Below are 20,780 nucleotides of genomic sequence, written 5' to 3'. Positions count from 1 at the left end.
TAACACCGTATTTGCGTATGATGTCACCTAGCGGCAGCATGTAGATGCTGAAGAGTGCAGGGCCAAGGACCGAACCCTGGGGAACTCCACACGTTACCTTAACGTAGTCCGAGGTCACATTGTTATGGGAGACACACTGCATCCTATCAGTAAGATAAGAGTTAAACCAAGACAGGGCTAAGTCTGACATACCAATTCGTGTTTTGATACGTTCTAATAAAATATTATGATCGACGGTATCGAAAGCAGCGCTAAGATCGAGGAGCAGCAACATAGATGACGCATCAGAATCCATCGTTAGCAATAGATCATTAGTCATTTTTGCGAAGAATGTCTCCGTGGAGTGATTTGCTCTGAAACCGGATTGAAAGATTTCACATAGATTGTTAGACGCTAAGTGTTCATTTAACTGCTCCGCAACAATTTTTTCAAGGATTTTTGAAATAAAGGGAAGGTGAGACACCGGTCGGTAGTTTACCATGAGGTCAGGATCGAGGTTAGGTCTTTTAAGAAGAGGATGAATAACCGCTTTTTTGAATGCTAGGGGAACAGTGCCCGAGGAGAGTGATAAGTTTATAATATTTAGCACTGATGGACCTAATAATACAAAGAGCTCCTTGATCAGTTTCCCAGGAAGAGGGTCAAGTAAGCATGTTGTCTGTTTTATTCCATTTACACGTTGTAACAATTCCTCTAATGTTATTTCCTCAAAACGAGAGAAACTATTTTGGAGGGCAGTATCCGCCGTATATACCATCGTATCAGTGTTACATATTTTGTTGGTTGTTTGGTTTTCATTAGATTTACAGCAATTTACAGTAATAATTGGAATAAGTTAGAAATTCGGGGTCCACTGTAACAAATACAAACATGATAGTTATCATTTAGTTGTGCCATAAGTATGTAAACTAATATTTGTAATATATTATAATTTACAGTGTTAATGTAAATATTTTAAATATATTGAGTTGCTGTTTAATCAAAAATATATATGTAAATGATATATATGACCATAAGATAAACATTGGATGGCTTTGTAGTATGATTCCATGTTTTGACTATTTAAATCAAGAGGTTTGTTACAAAGGGTTAGTTTGTAAACTTTGCAAATAAATTGAATCAGTTCAACCATATGTTAGATAACAGTGTTTCTCAAACTGTAGTAGTGTGCCAAAGAATTCTGTAAAAAAATGTGTTTGATATGTGTGTAATGTTACAGTGCCCAAATATATACCGTATTCTTTGGATTAAAGCGCACACTCGTTTATAAACCACATCCAGTAAGTAAAAAAATATATATATCCATACATAGCTGCATCAGTCTGTTAACTGCAGATATATATGTTGTAAAATTAGTTATTTGCAGCGAGCAATTTTGTAAATGTTTATTTGCATACCTTAATTGCTTTCAAACGGTGCGTATGACATGGCAGTAAAACGGCCGATCAAATAAAACAGACATCATTGTCATGGACCCACTGAATGCAGAAGATTTGCTGACTCTCCAATCAGGCTCAATTAATCCACGGTGACATCTCGGTGAATTTACTGAGGAATTTACGAAATTGAAACATTTAAAAAATAATTTCATTGTAAGTTAATAATACTGACATAGACACTCGAAATGTGTTAGCATATTGGCTAATGCTAAGGATGCTAGCTTCATTACATTATGATAGCACATAAATATGCATGAAAACACTTCAACATCACACATGGGATGGTTTAGTGCAGGGGTCACCAACCTTTTTGAAACCAAGAGCTACTTCTTGGGTACTGATTAATGCGAAGGGCTACCAGTTTGATACACACTTAAGTAAATTGCCAGAAATAGACAATTTGCTCAATTTACCTTTAACAAATAAGTATATATATATATATATATATATATATATATATATATATATATATATATATATATATTTTAAAAAATGGGTCTTTCTGTCTGTCATTCCGTCGTACATTTTTTTTCCTTTTACGGAAGATTTTTTTGTAGAGAATAAATGATGAAAAAACACTTAATTGAACGGCTTAAAAGAGGAGAAAACAGGAAAAAAAAAAAGAAAATTAAATTTTTAAACATAGTTTATCTTTAATTTCGACTCTTTAAAATTCAAAATTCAACTGAGAAAAAGAAGAGAAAAAAAGCTAATTCAAATTTTTTGAAAAAATTACAAAAATTATTTACGGAACATCATTAGCAATTTTTCCTGATTAAGATCAATTTTAGAATTTTGTTGATATGTTTTAAATAGGTTAAAATCCAATCTGCACTTTGTTAGAATATATAACAAATTGGACCAAGCTATATTTCTAACAAAGACAAATCAATATTTCTTCTAGATTTTCCAGAACAAAAATTTTAAAATAAATTAAAAAGACTTTGAAATAAGATTTAAATTTGATTCTACAGATTTTCTAGATTTGCCAGAATAATTATTTTGAATTTTACATCATAATAAGTTTGAAGAAAAATTTCACAAATATTCTTTGTCAAAAAAACAGAAGCTAAAATGAAGAATTAAATTAAAATGTGTCTATTATTCTTTACAATAAAAAAAAATAATTTACTTGAACATTGATTTAAATTGTCAGGAAAGAAGAGGAAGGAATTTAAAAGGTAAAAGGGTATATGTGTTTAAAAATCCCAAAATCATTTTTAAGGTTGTATTTTTTCTCTAAAATTGTCTTTCTGAAAGTTATAAGAAGCAAAGTAAAAAAATAAATTAATTTATTTAAACAAGTGAAGACCATATTTTCTTGGATTTTTAAATTGTATTTGAGTTTTGTCTCTCTTAGAATTAAGAATATGGAGCAAAGCAAGACCAGCTTGCTAGTAAATAAATAAAATAAAAAATAAAATGAGGCAGCTCACTGGTAAGTGCTGCTATTTGAGCTATTTTTAGAACAGGCCAGCGGCTACTCATCTGGTCCTTACGGGCTACCTAGTGCCCGCAGGCACCGCGTTGGTGACCCCTGGTTTAGTGTGTATTAGTTGGAAAATTTTAACTTTAGTTATATTGTAAAACTTACATTAAGTGATGAATGAATAATTCATACAGGTTGAAACACTATGGATGATTAGAAGATGGAACAGCACTTATACGTCCTGTTCAGAGCTTTAAGTAGCAGGAAACACTATGTCCATTCACCCAGCAGCATCAGCAAACTCGTCAAAAAGATGGCACCGTAGCACAAAAATTAACACACCATTTCAATGTCTTTGTATGTGTTTCATGAAAACTATTCGCATTATGGCCGTCAGTGACGCAAAATCCATAAATTAGCCGCACTGTTTTATAAGACGCGGGGTTTTAAGTGTAGGGAAAAAAGGGGCGGCTTATAGCCCGGAATTTACAGTATATATGTTATGAGTATTTGGGCCTACTAATTACTACCTATTCCCCCCCGCCCAATATTTGTCTGATCTTAAATGGGATTGTGCTGAAAATACTAATGTCCCCTCTGGGATTAATAAAGTATTTCTGATTCTGATTCTGAATTCAAATACAGTATATAATACAATAAAATACATCAATTGGTAAGTTCTAGTTTTATTGTTGCATAAAATTTAAATTTAAATATTGTAGATAAAGTAAATGGAAATGAAATGAAACTTCTCTACATTTTACATTGACGAAATAATGAATATAACAGGTCCACATTCAATAATGACAAACGGTACAGGAAACCACCAGAGTTTACATGAATCAATACCAAATGTCATTAAAACTAACCTACAAGAAGTGACAATATTGATCTGACATCAGATTCAGTCAGTGTGTGTTTTTGTGCGACAAGATCTATTGTTCTTGCTGGACACCTTCACGTGTCATCGTGCATTATTCTTCACTCTTCCTTTTGTATTATGTTAATATAGTTGGAGAAATGACAGTTATATCAATTATGCATCAAGTGAGGTTGTATGAAAGGCATCAATGCAAATCAGGTTTCAGAGTGAGATGAATTGAAATGTATCGTTTCAGAGCAGTGAGTTCAAGGCTCTGTGGAAAAAAAACACCTGAATGGAATCACAGAGTATGACGCTTTGAGAGGGATTGGATGTGAGAGACACTTTTAGACAACCCGCAGGTCCTACAAGCAGTTTTCACTCTTCAGAATAGTCTTTCTGAGAGAATGTGTCTATTAGTATGGTTATCATTCACTTTTGTGAGGTCATCACTGCAAATATAGAAACTAGACGGAAAATAAGTGACGTCATGCAAAAAAAACCAAAAAAACACCCAAATATTGTTTTGGATTAAAACCAAGCTGTCAGATATCTACAGTTAATTGTCAGAAATGACGCTCAGGTTTTATGGCACAACAGTTACCATGGAAACAGGCCGCATTCTCCGGCTTTATCTGTCAGTCAATCGATCCACAAAAGTTGCATACAGCCGTTGATCAATAAGTAATATTGACATTGTGGATAGAAATGAGTCAGAGCTTGGTAGGTGTGATCTTCTGGGATGTGCACACTTCTGAGTCCACAATGCCCTCCTCTGTTCCTGATCCTCTCTTTTTTGGAGCAATCTCTACTCATGAGGAAATCATTCTCGTGTAAACAGCGCCACCAAGAGATATTGGAGTAAAGTACAAGTCTCCACAAACAGTACTGTGTTTGTCTGATTATTGTTACATTCAATTTTTGTAGTAAGCTCTTGAATTATGATACTTTTTTTTTTTTAGCTGAACATACACCAGGTTACACATTTTCTAAAAGGATAAAAAATGTGTAATAATGAAGTTGATAGAGTATTTGGAATGTTTGTTCAGCAGTAAAATAAAAAATAAATTATGAGTGTCTATACTGATGATTGGAATGGTACATAAAAAAGAAATTTCATTATTGAGAAATTATTTTTCATACCATAATTATGTAAACACAACACAAAATAGGCAAACAGTTTTGAATTCATGAACTGAAAATGTTTTCAGACCAAAAGGGTTTATAGAACAATCTCAAATACAAGATGTAGTAAAACCAGGAGACATCGGGCTCTGATACTGAGCGTCATAGAATATGAAATTTCCTTTACACAACATATTATAAATACACCTTGTACACAACATAAACACTGTTCAAATATACACACAGTTAAGACAGACAAACAGTTGTGAAATATCCCTGTACACGTTCTGGTTAAACATTTGTACCAATAATATATACAATCACTTATATTTCCATTATTATTCATATCCCACATTTAGTTTTGTAATTAACATTGATTATAGTATTAACTACTGTGTTGATTCAAGAGTGATATATTTTCTAAGACATTGGTTTTAAAGGATTTTTTTTTTTTAAGGAATCATTCAAACTGTTCCACATATGAACCCCACTGACAGAAACACATCTACTTTTTAAGCTAGTTCTTAAGTTTGCTTTCTGAAAGACAGATGAACCTCTGAGGTCATAAGGACTTTCCCTGGGTTTGAACCTCTCTTGTAAACACCGAGGCAGCATGCAGTTATGAGCTTTATACGTCACAATTGCAGTGTTGAGGTCAACAAGATCATGCGGTTTTAATGTTTTTTTTATCCAATAAACAGAGCATCGGCATTGGTACAATTGTAATGGATTTCTTTTGAAGTTAGAACATAGAGTTTATGTTTGATTCGTAATTGTTACCCCAGATTTCAACACAATAGTTGAGATATGGGAGTACGAAAGAGTTATATAACATGTTAAGCGCCTTTTGATTTGCAGTGTTTTTTATTTTATATAACATAGCAATAATTGTTGCCATCTTTGTCTTGAGTATGTTTATGTGCAGTTTACAATTTAATTTGTCATCTATATAGACTCCCAAACATTTTGTTGAATACATCCTTTCTATCTCCACATCATTAATTCTTAAGGGACATTATATTATTTTTACAATATCCAAATATTATATATTTTGTTTTATTTAGGTTGATTGATAGTTTATTGGCATCAAACCATTGCTTTAGTACAGTGGTTCTTAACCTGGGTTCGATCGAACCTTAGGTGAGTCAACCTCAGGTGTTCGGCAGAGGTCAAAAGACACCCGACTCATCGTGTAAATACAAACTTCTCCCTATCTGCGTATTACTGATACGGCAACGGCTGACTGATTTGCAGGTGTGTAACTTGTTGTGAGGTTATGCACCAGGTTGGTTTTGTTGTTTGAACAAGGTGATGTTCATGCACGGTTCATTTTGTGCACCAGTAAAATAAACATGGTAAGACTTTAGTATGGGGAACACATCCATCCATTTTCTACCGCTTATTCCCTTTTGGGGTCGCGGGGGGCGCTGGCGCCTATCTCAGCTACAATCGGGCACAAGGCGGGGTACACCCTGGACAAGTCGCCACCCATCGCAGGGCCAACACAGATAGACAGACAACATTCACACTCACATTCACACACTAGGGCCAATTTAGTGTTGCCAATCAACCTATCCCCAGGTGCATGTCTTTGGAAGTGGAAGTTTTTTTGTTTTGTTTTGTTTTTTTTTTGTTTGTTTTTTTAAATACCTAATTAATGGGAACACATATTCACCATTAATTAGGGATTTAAAAAAAATATTATTAAAATTTCTCCGATGTCGCCTATAATTTGAGGGCTTTGTTTAATTTTTAACCATTTTCTAAGATTAATAATTTGAAATCATTAATCCATTTGTAAAGTTTGGGTTTCCTTAAGAAAGCGACTTGTGTGCATAAAAATGTTGCTTGCACATTGTATTCAATCATCACTCGATGTCCTTGAAATAAAGTTATCGGAAAAAATGTGTTCCGTTTTCTCTTCTGTTCCAGCTGAGATAGGCTCCAGCACCCCCCGCAACCATGAAAGGTACAAGCGATAGAAAAATGGATGGATGGATGGATGTTTGACTTGGATATTTTGACATAATATTGCCACCAGAGGTCGCTGTATTTTTCTCAGAAACACAGGCGGAAAAGGACGTGGCAAAGAAGCAGCTCACTTCCTGTATTTTGCCAGCGAGTGTTGACATCAGGGTGGTGTCGTGTAATATCCAATTAAGTCCAAACGGCTGCGCTTCCGGACACTTTTGGACTTTGCTGTAGTTTCGGAACACCCACACGAACAGGAGTCTGTGTGACAGGCCGGCGTGGTGTACATGTGGAGCGGGCAGCCGGCGCTTTAAGCGTCCGGACTTCTGGGTGCGATGGCGTGTCTTCTGTCGCTGATGGTCGGCGGGCTTCTGGAGCTCAGCCTGAGCGTTTTAGCGAACGGAGAAGGTTATCCCATCTTCACTGATGAAATTCCTTTTAAAATCACTTGGCCCGGGGCTGATTTTACAATGGTACGGACTCCTATTCGAGTCATTAAGTGTAATGTTGCAGGTGTGTGTTTTGACAGTTGTGTGTGTGGATTTCAGCCTACTTCCGGTGCTCTGTACAAGGAAGACAACTTTGTCATTATGACCACGCTGGAGAAGGAGAAATACAAGTGCCTTCTGCCTTCACTCACGGCGGGGGACGAGGTTGGTTTTGGGTTTTGAAACTGAAAGTGAAGTTGAACCCTTGTAAACAATCCATCCATCCATACTTTCCCTTTCGGGGTTGCTGGAGCCTATCTCAGCTGCATTCAGGCTGGACAAGTCGCCACCTCATCACAGGGCCAACACAGACAGACAGACACTCACATTCTTCACACACTAGGGCCAATTTAGTGTTGCCAATCAACCTATCCCCAGGTGCATGTCTTTGGAAGTGGGAGGAAGCCGGAGTACGTGGAGAGAACCCGCGCAGTCACGGGGAGAACATGCAAACTCTACACAATCCATCCGTTTTCAATTCAGCTTGCCCTCATTCGGGCTATTAGCTGGAGCCTATCCCAGCTAGATGTGGGCTGCCTAACTTTAGATCAGGGGTCGGCAACCTTTACCACTCAAAGAGCCATTTTGACCCGTTTCACAAAATAAAGAAAACAATGGGAGCCACAAAACTCTTTTGAAATTTAAAATGAAATAACACTGCACACAGAGTTTGCTTTGTGCTATGTATAAACCAGGGGTCTCAGACACTCCCTAACACTTCCGGGCTACATTATACACCCCCTACTACCACCAACCCCCCGGCCCCTCTGTGCGGTTGAGTTGGGCGGGGTTAAGGGGTGGGGGCGGTATTTGGTGGTAGTGAGTTTTCCTTGCCCTTTTGTGGGTTCTTCCGAGGATGTTGTAGTCGTAATGATTTGTGCAGTCCTTTGAGACATTTGTGATTTGGGGCTATATAAATAAACATTGATTGATTGATTGATTGATAATGTAGCCTGGAAGAGTTAGGGATCCATGGGGTTCTGGGTATTTGTTGTGTTGTGTTACAATGCGGGTTCACAGAGCGGCGCATATTAGTAATAGTGTTAAAGTCGTTTATATCACAACCCTCAGTGTAACCTGTATGGCTGTTGACCAAGTATGCCTTACAGTCACCAACGTGTGTCAACAGAGGCCGCTCACTAAATGTGACCGGCCAACTCGTAGACAGCATGGTGTAAAGCGGGCGCGACAACTCGATTTAAAGGACATTAAAGGCATCGCCATCATGGCACGCCCGGGCGAAGATTTAGGATATTTCTGGGATAGGCACTAACATCCGGGAACCTCCAATAAAAATCAAAGGGGTCGGCAAATATGCAGCTGAGCCACATCAGAGTGATCATAGAGCTGCATGCCGACCCCTGCTTTAAATTGATGCAGAGTATTGCTTCACCACTGTTGACTACAATGGTAAACATTTGCTAAATTATTTGTCTTTCCTTTTATTTTGTAGGATGATGTAAAGGAATACCGCGGCCCCAGTCCAGCTGACCTCCTGGAGCCTTTGTTTAAGCGAAACAGCTGCTCGTACAGAGTGAGTAAAAACTCCGGGCCTCCGCTCACATCTGCGTGCAAAACAAAAGCCAAATATTTTCGGTTTCTCTTTGCTGGCAGATTGAATCCTACTGGACTTATGAAGTATGTCATGGGAAGCATGTAAGACAGTATCATGAAGAGAAGGAGACGGGTCAGGTGAGTGAATGTTAAGTTATTACTTCATAGAGGAGCACTGTCTGAATATTACCGTGTGTAACCACAGAAAATAAGTGTTCAGGAGTACTTCCTGGGGAATATAGCTGAGAAGAAACAAAGTACAGAAACAGGTATGTGTGTTTTTGACTTATTTTACTGACCAACAAAAATTTGGGGTCTGCTCTTTTTAAAATGTGTTGGGATTTTAAATTACTAATATAGGTGTATTAAATACATATCCCTCTAATTATTTTTTAGGTTTTAACAAAATTCCTATTTTAAATATTGAAATTAGAATTTGTGACATCAAACCAAATTTTTAAATCTGATTGAAACTGTGCTTTTGCGCCAATTTACCAACCAATTTACCAATCCATACATCCGTCCATTTCTACCGCTTTCTCCCTTACGGGGTCGCGGGGGGCGTTGGCGCCTATCTCAGCTACAATCGGGCGGAAGGCGGCGTACACCCTGGACAAGTCGCAACCTCATCGCAGGGCCAACACAGATAGACAGACAACATTCACACTCACATTCACACACTAGGGCCAATTTAGTGTTGAATTTACCAATCCAATGTATGCCTAAAAATCTATAGTATAGATAGGGCAGCACAGTGACACAGGGGTTAATGCATGTGCCTTACAATACGAAGGTCCTGAGTTCAGTCCCGGGCTCGGGATCTTTCTCTGTGGAGTTTGCATGTTCTCCCCGTGACTGCGCGGGTTCCTTCCGGGTACTCCAAAAACATGCACCTGGCGATAGGTATATTGGCAACACTAAATTGGCCCTAGTGTGTGAATGTGAGTTTGACTGTTGTCTGTCTGTCTGTGTTGGCCCTGCGATGAGGTGGCCTTCCGCCCAAATGCAGCTGAGATGTGACCCCACTAGAGGGATGAAATTTTATATATATATATATATATATATATATATATATATATATACATACAGTGGGGCAAAAAAAGTATTTAGTCAGCCACTGATTGTGCAAGTTCTCCCACTTAAAATGATGGCAGAGGTCTGTATTTTCATCATAGGTACACTTCAACTGTGAGAGACAGAATGTGAAAAAAAAAATCCAGGAATTCACATTGTAGGAATTTTAAAGAATTTATTTCTAAATTATTATTCTTCCTCCAAACACGACGAGTTTATACCAAAATGAATACATGGATGATACAGCAAAGGATTGGGAGAATGTCATGTGGTCAGATGAAACTAAAATAGAACTTTTTGGTATAAACTCAACTTGTCGTGTTTGGAGGAAGAAGTAAACTGAGTTGCATCCCAAGAACACCATACCTACTGTGAAGCATGGGGGTGGAAACATCATGCTTTGGGGCTGTTTTTCTGCTAAGGGTCAGGACGATTGATCCGTGTTAATGAAAGAATGAATGGGGCCATATATCGTGAGATTTTGAGCCAAAACCTTCTTCCATCAGTGAGAGCGTTGAATGGTTGACCAAATACTTATTTTGCACCATAATTTACAAATTTATTTAAAATTCCTACAATGTGAATTCCTGGATTTTTTTTTCACATTCTGTCTATCACAGTTGAAGTGTACCTATGATGAAAATTACAGACCGCTGTCATTTTAAGTGGGAGAACTTGCACAATCGGTGGCTGACTAAATACTTTTTTGCCCCACTGTATGTGTGTGTGTATATATATATATATATATATATATATATATATATACATACAGGTATATGTGGGGGGGGAAATGACTATCTTGTGATTTTTTTTCTTCCCATACATACATATATTGCGCTCTACCACGGTATCGAGCACTGTATGTGTGTATATATGTGTGTGTGTGTGTGTGTATATATATATATATATATATCCATCCTTTTTCTACCGCTTATTCCCTTTTGGGGTCATATATATATATATATATATATATATATATATATATATATACGTGAATGCGTGGGTTCCCTCCGGGTACTCCGGCTTCCTCCCACTTCCAAAGACATGCACCTGGGGATAGGTTGATTGGCAACACTAAAATTGGCCCTAGTGTGTGAATGTGAGTGTGAAAGTTGTCTGTCTATCTGTGTTGGCCCTGCGATGAGGTGGCGACTTGTCCAGGGTGTACCCCGCCTTCCGCCCGATTGTAGCTGAGATAGGCGCCAGCGCCACCCGCGACCCCGAACGGGAATAAGCGGCAGAAAATGGATGGATGGATATATATATATATATATATATACACCTGTATATATACACGTGTGTGTGTGTGTGTGTGTACACGGTACTTGGATACACTCTTTCCTCTTTCTGGATAATCTAATTAAGATATATATATATATATATATATATATGCATATATATATATATATATATATATATACTTATATATATACATATACCTGTGTATATATACACGTGTGTGTGTGTGTGTGTGTGTGTACACGGTACTTGGATACACTCTTTCCTCATTCAATGGGTTTTCTTTATTTTCATGACTATTTACAAAATGTCCAAATATTAAGAGGACAGTGGGGGCTTTTAAGAAGAGAAAGTCCAACTGGAGCAGCAACACGAAGGAAGTGTGACGTCATTCTCGCTACAACTCGCCTAGTATGTCAGGGACAGAAGTAGTCTCTAAACACAAGTACATTCTATAATAACACAGGAAAAATATGCTAGATTTATTGCTTGTCGTTAATAATGAAGTCATTAAAAGTCTTTAGACATTTGAAAAATTCTCAAAGTACATTATGCAATAAACAGCAACAAATGGAAATATTGTAGAACGATATAAAATATATGTCAATACTAATTATTAATAACAATTGTATTTTAAATATATGTATACATTTGTTTAGACTTTTTAAAGAAAACATATCATAGCAGATTATGCCAATTATGTGGTGATGGTATGGTGACCACGCTCCTAACGCCACAGGTACTTTGGCAATCTCAGGGAAGCACTGGTTGTTAAATGTTTAAATGTGATGATAAATGTTTTCTTTTTACATCTATATGTATTAAATGCAGTTAAATATCAATTAATAAATATAGATTTATTTTTTATTTAACATTCAACACAAAGCTTTGCTATCCAGGTTTCTTGTTTTCTTACACTTCTGTGTCTCATTTGCAGGTACTGTATTGTACTTGCATGTGGTTACAATTCCAAGACGTTAGTCAGCAGTAGTGTATAGAGTACGGTTTGGTGCCGAGCTACTAAGTAGTCTTTGCCTTAAATTTAAATGAACATAGTTTGCAATCGAAACAAGTAACATATGTCTGGAAATATTGTACAGGTAGATTTTTTCCTTGTATTGTACCCTTTAGTACTACCAGATTTTGGTCAGTAACTATCAAAGTATTCAAATTAGTTACCCATCCCTAACTCTTTGTAATTATTGTATTATATTTGTTGCATTATGCTATAAAAGTATCTTGTTTTAGCTAAACCCAAAGAGCCAGAACCTGCTGAATCGGCTGCGCCTGAAACAGAAGTAAGCTTCACACCCAAGTTTGAATATTAAACAGCTTAAATTATGACACTGACACATGCTATTCTTTTGTGCTGCCAAGGTGCCATCTAAGAACATAGAAGGTCAACTGACTCCATACTACTCCCTGGAGATGGGTTACGGGACACCTTGCGTGTTGAAGGAGAACCAGCCGCGCGCCACCTCTGTGCTATACGTGTGTCACCCGGAGGCCAAGCATGAGATCCTGTCAATCGCAGAGGTCACCACTTGCGAATATGAGGTGGTGGTGCTGACCCCTTTGCTCTGCGCGCACCCAAAATACAGGTGGACCTCGCTACCCTGCCGTGATTAAAAGCATACATCAGATTTAGCCTGACGCCCCTCGTTGCAGGTTCAGGTCGTCCCCGGTTAACGCCATCTTCTGCCAAGCGTTGGCTGGTTCGCCACTGCGGCCTCAGCGGCTCGCCCAGCTGGATAAGGAGCAAGAGGAGCAACTCAAGCCTCCTTTCATGGCCACCGCAGAACCCAGAGACGTGAGTTGCTTGTCTTGTGAAAGGACGACAACAAGCTCACTGATCTGTCTTGTGTGTTACAGGAGGAGACTTCACCAGTGAAAGAAGAGGCCTTCACTTCCACTCCCAAACCGATCGCTGTTGGCGGACAGGCTCAGGTGGCCGTGGGCAATACTCACATCTCACGTCTGACAGACAATCAGCTCATCAAGGAGTTCCTCAGTGGCTCTTATTGTTTACATGGGGTAAGACCTTGTCAGCTGATTTGGAGGAGAGTCTCCTAGAGGCCTGAAATGTTCTGACGATGTGATGTGTCCTTTAGGGGGTTGGATGGTGGAAATATGAATTTTGTTATGGAAAGCACGTCCATCAGTACCATGAGGTAAGACAATCTTTGTGTCTGTTAGGGAGGGCTGCTTTTAAACTGGTTGACATACCTTAAGTAGCATTTTATTTAGCAACCAAAACTGCATCTGAAAAAAAATCACAAAATGTACCAAATTCTGTTTTACAAGTGCATTATTTGAATGTTAAAATAGCACAAACTGGCATTTGAACAGCTTTTCCAGTGCTGATAATGCTTGTAAAAGTTGTAGGGTGTTTTTATTTTATTACTTTATTACTTTATTTTATAAATTTGTATTACTTATGTCTAATCGTAATTGTGTCACATAGAACACGTGCTATTGAAACAAATAATTTGATAAAATAACGTAATTGTAATAATAGATAAGTGTAAATATTCATAACAAGTTGTGATTTTAAGAGGACAAAGCTTTGCCGTGAATATACATTACAGTGATTATTGGCAGACCATCCCTTACCTAAAATTACCGTAAACTCTTTAGACATTTGACCAGCAGCCATGTACCCCCTACACTTGCATACTTAGAAAACATACTTAAGTTATTACTGGGACTATTTTAGCTGTGCAATTACTTTGCTAAACACTAGAGAGTAGCCTTAACATGTTTGGGTTTTTTTAAATGCAATCAATCCTGCGCCTCAGATTGTACACTTCTAGGGCCTGACCTACTAAGATCCAAATAGGAAGTGCAAAATAGTATGTACAAACTTCAAAATGTTTTGTACTATTATTGGTCGTGTTTCATATGATCTGCTAAGACTGCGTGTACACTTGATAGCGAGTGTAAAAATGGTGCAGACCGCCATATTTAAATGAGAATTTTGCATGTATACTGCCTGTCACTATGGATACACTGAATTCCCTTCACAATTATGTCATCTTATGGTTAAATCTGTGGCGTTGTCATGTTGTTGACATGCAGCACACAACTATAATATGTACCACCTTTCTGGGCTATATTTAAGTATGATCTAAACAACAGAACTTACTTTTTCTGGGAGGTGTGTTTTGATATGTATGTATATAATGTAATAAGATATTTTAATTATTTATATTATAATATATTTTCTTTGTGAAAAAACAGCTGCCATTTAAAAAAAAATTAAATGAAAATTCAACCGAATCATTCGACTTTGTTTTAATCCATCAATTAAGTCATCCAACAGCTGTAAAATTCCTAAATGATTTTTACTGAATAGACAATATTACTAATGTTTTTATTTTTGACAGTCCAATTATGTTGACACGCATACAGATGGACTATACTGTCTGTTCGTGTGTTTTTGCAGCGCGATCATTTGTGCATAATTGTGTCAGTTTGCATGAACATTCAAGACATACTAAATATAGACGCAAAAGAGCGGCCACATAGCAGCTTTTGGCCTTGATAAATCACTTTGCGATTGCTATCAAGTATGCACTTGTTTTAATTCACTCAAACCTTAAGTATTTAATTCACACAAACCTTAAGTAGCTCAAGCCCTATGTCTATTTTTATAAACCACGGCTTTTGTCAAATGTTTGTTTCGCATACTCCTACGTCAGTTCGTACCGGAGGTTCTATCTGTGCTTTGTTAAAGTTTTTTTTTCATTATTTTGGTCCATTATTGGACTTGTGCAAGACTTTAAATCTGCAACGTGTCCTCTTTATAGCAAATAGAAGTCCAAATCTTTAATTATTGGCATGTAACAAGATTTGTGTTGCTTTTGTGTTTCAGGACAAGGAGCAAGGCAAGAACATTGTAGTTGTCGGGAACTGGAACGCAGACGAACACATGGAGTGGGCAAATAAGAACGTGGCTCGATCCTACCAGCTCAAAGACAGTGGAGTGCAGAAAGTCAAGTATGTTGTTGTTGAACATCCTTCATCACAACCACCTGCTCGTTGTCATGTTTGTGTGCTCACAGGTTGGTCTCTCACTTCTATGGCCATGGGGACCTGTGCGATATGACAGGGAAGCCAAGACAAGTCATTGTGAAATTAAAGTGCGTCATCATCAGTCTCTTCAGTTAGTACGCCATATTTTCTTACCGACTCTCTCCTGTTGTTGTTTGCTCAGGTGCAAAGAATCCGAATCTCCTCATGCGGTCACCGTCTACATGCTGGAACCTCAAACCTGCCAGTATATTCTTGGGGTGCGTGTCCTCCAACTTTGACTTGGAATTCTGCTTTAACAAAGTCGTTGATCCTGAGGTCAAGGGTCACTTAGATACTTTTTAGAGACAAGTCGACCCTTAAGGAGGTTTGTACAGTCGTCCCTCGTTTATCATGGTTAATTTGTTCTGAACCTAAATAATTTCCAAGAAGTAGGAATTACCAGTTATAAATCAAATATTTTCATAACTACAGTTCTCTTAAAAATCTGTTTACAACATTTTAAATACATTTTAAACATTGGGAGAGCCCTCGAGACATGAAGTTACCCCATTTAGTCACCTTTACAGTCTTTTAATTCAATATGGTAATGCTGAACCAAAACAATGAACAGCGTGCTCTTATTGGTTTGGTCTCCTTTAGTGGCCAATCGTACTTTAGTATTGAAATTGTTAATAAATTTTGACATTTTTATGCTTTACAATGCTCAATTTAGGCCAAAAATGTTTTCGAATATGCTTTAAAAAAAAGTCTGCGATAAAGCTGCAATATTTGAAGTGGGATGTAGTGAGGCATGACAGTAGGTAATTTTCCAAATAATAGCCAAATTTGCTTTAACGCCCTAACATGTTTGCCTTGTTAAACAAAAGTCATTCTTGCAGTCATATCTTAAATGTAGATATTTTTGTTCCATCTGTTCTTTGATTTAATTCTTAGCCATAACAGTTTAGCACATTGACCCAAATCTAATAACCCAACAATATAAGACGAGCAGTCTTTTTCGAGACTCGTTTTTGTTTTTTCTGTATATATGAAAATAAAACACAAGAAAATCCTGTTTTCAATACCATTGAAATTAAAATGTAATTGTAATAAACAATCATATTTAATGGTTGTTTTAGTGGTCATAATTATCTCAATATTAGCATTGTAACTTATCCTCTGTTCTTTCCTGTTCTTTACCTTCACCTGTTTCAATGCATGTCCAAATTTGTAGACCCAGAAAAAAAAAATGTCTTATTCAGGTCAATGCAATACATGAATATGACAATATGCAGATTCAGAGACTGGCATTGTTGTTGAAATCTGTTCCAGGTGGCTGTAAATTCCTGCTCTTAAGATTAATTTCCAATTGCTTAGAGAAACATGAAGGCTGTATCAGCTGGTGGAATCAATCCATGTTCTGTATTTTAGGTTGAGTCTTCAGTGATATGCAGGATTCTGGACTCGGCAGACGAACAAGGACTCCTGTCCATCTCCAGCTGAACTCCAAAGGTCATGTGAGGACGAGAAGAGAATCCTGTGTGGTAGGTCTCAAAAAACAAAAAAAACAGACTGATGCCTGTGACGCTGCACATGATGATGGATAACAAAGGTTCAAACTGTGGTGGTCCTGTTAGCTGGGCTGGACTGGATGTCGAGGAAACAGAAAGACTCTCCCAGCTTCCTGAAACTGTGCAATGGTTCACGCCTCTCCCAGCTTCCTGAAACTGTGCAATGGTTCACGCCGCGTCGTAGCTGAAATAAATCACTAAGAGAGATTTATTTTATATCTAGGCTTCAAAATGTGTTGATTTCTAATGAGCAGGATGATTATCAAATTCACAGTATTTACTGTGGGTTTCTTTGTGTGCCGGGCCGCCCCTCCCTAAACGCTGGCCATGCGGTGTGTTTTGGCCCCATAATTAGTGGTGGGCTTCGTTTTTTGTCAAGAAGCAAATGTAAAATATCAAGAGCAAACATGTTCCGTCACTGATTAGAATACGATGATATAATTCCCCCTAAGGCGGGGACGGTTAGTGCTCGTCTCCAATATACGATGGGACTGGGACCGAATCCCAGTCAAAGTAGAGTTAAGAAGAGTTTAAGATGTATGTTTTAAAGGGGAACTGTATTTCTTTTCACAATCCGTTCACAATGGATTTTTTTTTCGCAATCTAAATATTAAATAAATGCGATCAAAAATTTGCTTGTAGCCGAGCCATTGGAAGCTCTACTGTTGCGCCCATAAAATCCAATAAATAACCAAAAAGCTTCCACAATATCAGAATATTAACCATGTATTTGTGATATTAATATAAGCGCCATGATCACTACTCAGACATGGGAATTACCTGCGGAATTCCGCCGATTTTGGCGCCGCCAGGGTGGTTTTTGTCTCTGCGTTAGAGATGCGTGGATAGTAGGGGTGTAACGGTACGTGTATTTGTATTGAACCGTTTCGGTACGGGGGTGAACCAAAACGTCACAGAGATATTAAGTAGCGCATCGCACGTTGTGTAAACAGTGCACACCGAGGCACCATGAATTGATTAACGTGGACAAATTAAAAAACTTATTTGGGTGTTACCATTTAGTGGTCAATTTTACGAAATATGTACTGTACTGTGCAATCTACTAATAAAACTTTCAATCAATCAAAAAACAACAACACACGGCATGCTAGCAGCAATCAAGGTATATGATAGACTGACCACACCTCCTCTTTTCACGGGATATGTCCTCTTTGCGGGGATGTCCAGGTGGTGTTTCTTAAATGCCTCAAATGTTCGGCATTTTAAGTTAAGGGTTGCGTGTATTTTCAATGTACGTTCAGGGTTAAGAAGGGGTTAAAAACAAAAAAAAAGTGCTGCACGGCAGCAACATTTGTGAGGGAGGGGGAGACAGAGAGAGAGAGAGAGTTATGATAAACGCGCATGCGTCGCCAGGCTCTGCTTTTTAACCATAGACTTATCAGATTTTATTTTTTATTATCTATAGCAGTGGTGTCAAAACTGTGCCCCGGAAGCCATTTGCGGCCCACAGCTAATGTTTTAAAGGCCCAAGACACATTCTAAAAATACTATTCAAATAAACAAAAACATAAACAAAAGTGAAATAAAAAGCTTAAAGGCTAGATGTAATTTTAAAAAAGTAGCAAATTTGACTAATAAAACAATGCTGTTTGTTTTTTTTCTTTCAAACTTTCATTGCTCAAAACATAATATTGAATCAAAATCAATGTTATTATGAATTATTGACCTATCCAAGTTTCCCATTACTTCACATCAAATATTCCACTAAGAAAAATGTTTTTGGTGGAAGATTTAGCAAATTTATTAGATAAATAATCAAAAAATTTATATTTTGTTGTTTTCTTACTGTACCAAAAATGAACCGAACCGTGACCTCTGAACCGAGGTACGTACCGAACCGAAATTTTTGTGTGCCGTTGCACCCCTAGCGGGTAGGCAATTATATCATCCGCAACTGCATCACTAAAGTCGTCATCCACCCGCCATCCATCCAAACCAACATTTTATCAAAGCCACAACCGCCCTTCACCCGCCCGTTGTTATATATCTAATATAGACGATGCAAGACATTAGTGATGTTAGAAAGTGTAACTCCCTCCAAATAGCACAGACACAATGGCTTTCTTGAACTGATTTATTTGAAGGCTTCCTTTCCCTTCAAATTCACCGTGAAAACTGTAATAAATTAAGCACGTTACAAACGTAAAAATAATAACATGCCCAGCATGTGGATCAAACATTTTACCAAATAAAATACCAACAAATGACAAACAAATACCTCGTTGGCCATACCCGGAAGTAGCTTCCTTACATCCGTCGACAAACCAAACGAGACACTTCAAAATAAAAGAATGCCCACATACTGTTTCAAAGAGTGCTGCTCGTTTTTCGTATGTGGGTAACAACATTTAACTATTTATAAATGGTTGATTTCTATAGGCTAGTAAGGTAAAGTGTTGTACCTGACAAGTTTGGGCTAGCTTGCTTCTGCAGCCTTCATCAGAGGTGTCACGTGATGTTAGCGTGACGTCGTCTGTGACGTGTTATATGGATTCTACATTCAAAAGTTGTCAGGTACAACACTTTACCTACTAGCCTATATAAATCAACCATTTATAAATACACGTCAGTAGGCTAAATTAACCTCTTCAACATAATATTTAACTATGTATATATATTTCCGAATGGTTCAACCGCCACCCGCCCGAATCTATTTAAAATCAATTTTTTCGTTATGTCACCCTCCAGACCCGCGTCCGCGGATGAGACCACAAACCGCACATCTCTACTCTGCGTTGACCTAGTTATCAGTACAAGGCAAATAATTCAAAATAATCCAAAAGTGTGCAAGAATATGATATATGTGTAGACTTGTATACATAAATGTCATCACATGATACATTTTTATGAAAGTATTTGCTAATAAATGTGAAATTTTGGTCAGGAGAATATTGTTAGATTTTGACTCAAAATAGCAGGAAATATATCCTAAGCTAACATAGATTTAAAAAAAATTCTGGTGGGAGCATGCCCCCAGACCCCCCTAGCAGGTGCACTCGGGTGCGGCCACTCTGCTTTAGGATTAAAATATTTTCAGCTGATTTTGTACATCTTCATTCCTATCCCTGACTACTGTGTGTGCCTATGTTTACATTATTGAGTAGTCTGCTGCTTTCTCGTTTCCTAGCTCCTTGAATGTTTATTGTAGATCATAAATCATGCATCTCACCTGGACAGAAAAAGTCAGAGTAGGTATTTGGTCAAGTTGGTCAACTTTAACAGCCATTTAGGACCCGAAAATGGCCGGAATGACACAAAAAGGCTCTTGGTCCCCCCGCAGTCCCACTACGTTTCTTTGTGAGAATTATGAGTCATTCTTCACCGAAACGGGAATATATCAACATCCCAGTAGTCGGCATCTTAATGATAGCTGACATTGTACAGTAAGTGATTATTTGTTATGTTTGTTGGCTCACACAGTCTGTAGTGAGTAACAATCAGTGATGAATAAGAAAAAAAACAAATGTAATGCGTTTTTTAAATTAATGCGTATGCTTAAAATGATCAAAATAGGTACATATTAAATGTTAATATATAGGTGTCTGTTACGTGTTTGAATGTTTTTTTAAGGGCTATGTAGGCGAAATTGCTTGGCCCCCATTAGCTCCATCGTAAGCAAACTTTTGATCGCATTTATTTAATATTTAGAAAGCAAAAAAAAACATCGTTATGTAGGCTTCATGATTGCGAACGATAGGCAAAATTCCCCAAAAAGTGCAGTTACCCTTTAAGAATATTTATATTTTTCCACGCAAAAAATATTGAACTTCACCCCCATGTATTTGTTTTTTGTTTTTTAATGGAAGGTTTCTAAAATTCTGTTTAGGGCTCCAATTTAGGCTGGGGTGGCCTTGTGGGGGTGTGGGTCTTCACTTATGTTTGACTAGGAGACGTATCACTCGTAATCTTAATGATGATGGTGAGTGTAACTTAATTATAAGATGGTGCTGTCAAATGCTTGAAAATCTTGATTAAAATGTATTTTTAACTTTT

General features: G+C 37.6%; 1 protein-coding gene across 2 annotated transcripts; it reads left to right on the top strand.

The window, feature by feature from the left end:
* Positions 1–6,942: 6,942 nt before the first annotated feature.
* erlec1 (endoplasmic reticulum lectin 1) lies at positions 6,943–20,780 on the top strand. 2 transcript variants are annotated; one of them, XM_061910432.1, is made up of 15 exons: positions 6,943–7,299; positions 7,375–7,479; positions 8,768–8,848; positions 8,929–9,006; positions 9,074–9,137; positions 12,430–12,479; positions 12,559–12,782; positions 12,850–12,991; positions 13,054–13,215; positions 13,293–13,352; positions 15,056–15,180; positions 15,246–15,323; positions 15,398–15,473; positions 16,627–16,739; positions 16,833–20,780. In XM_061910432.1, exons 1-14 carry the CDS (start codon positions 7,162–7,164, stop codon positions 16,696–16,698), a joined length of 1,455 nt encoding a protein of 484 aa, XP_061766416.1. In that variant the 5' UTR covers positions 6,943–7,161; the 3' UTR covers positions 16,699–16,739; positions 16,833–20,780. The 2 variants fall into 2 exon arrangements, with proteins under 2 accessions (XP_061766416.1, XP_061766415.1); XM_061910431.1 differs by having other exon boundaries at positions 16,627–20,780.

This window comes from Nerophis ophidion, linkage group LG09, assembly GCF_033978795.1.
Source record: "Nerophis ophidion isolate RoL-2023_Sa linkage group LG09, RoL_Noph_v1.0, whole genome shotgun sequence".
Taxonomy (NCBI): Eukaryota; Metazoa; Chordata; class Actinopteri; order Syngnathiformes; family Syngnathidae; genus Nerophis; species Nerophis ophidion.
The sequence above is the reverse complement of the archived record's forward strand: the minus strand, read 5'-3'. Positions and strand labels throughout refer to the sequence as shown.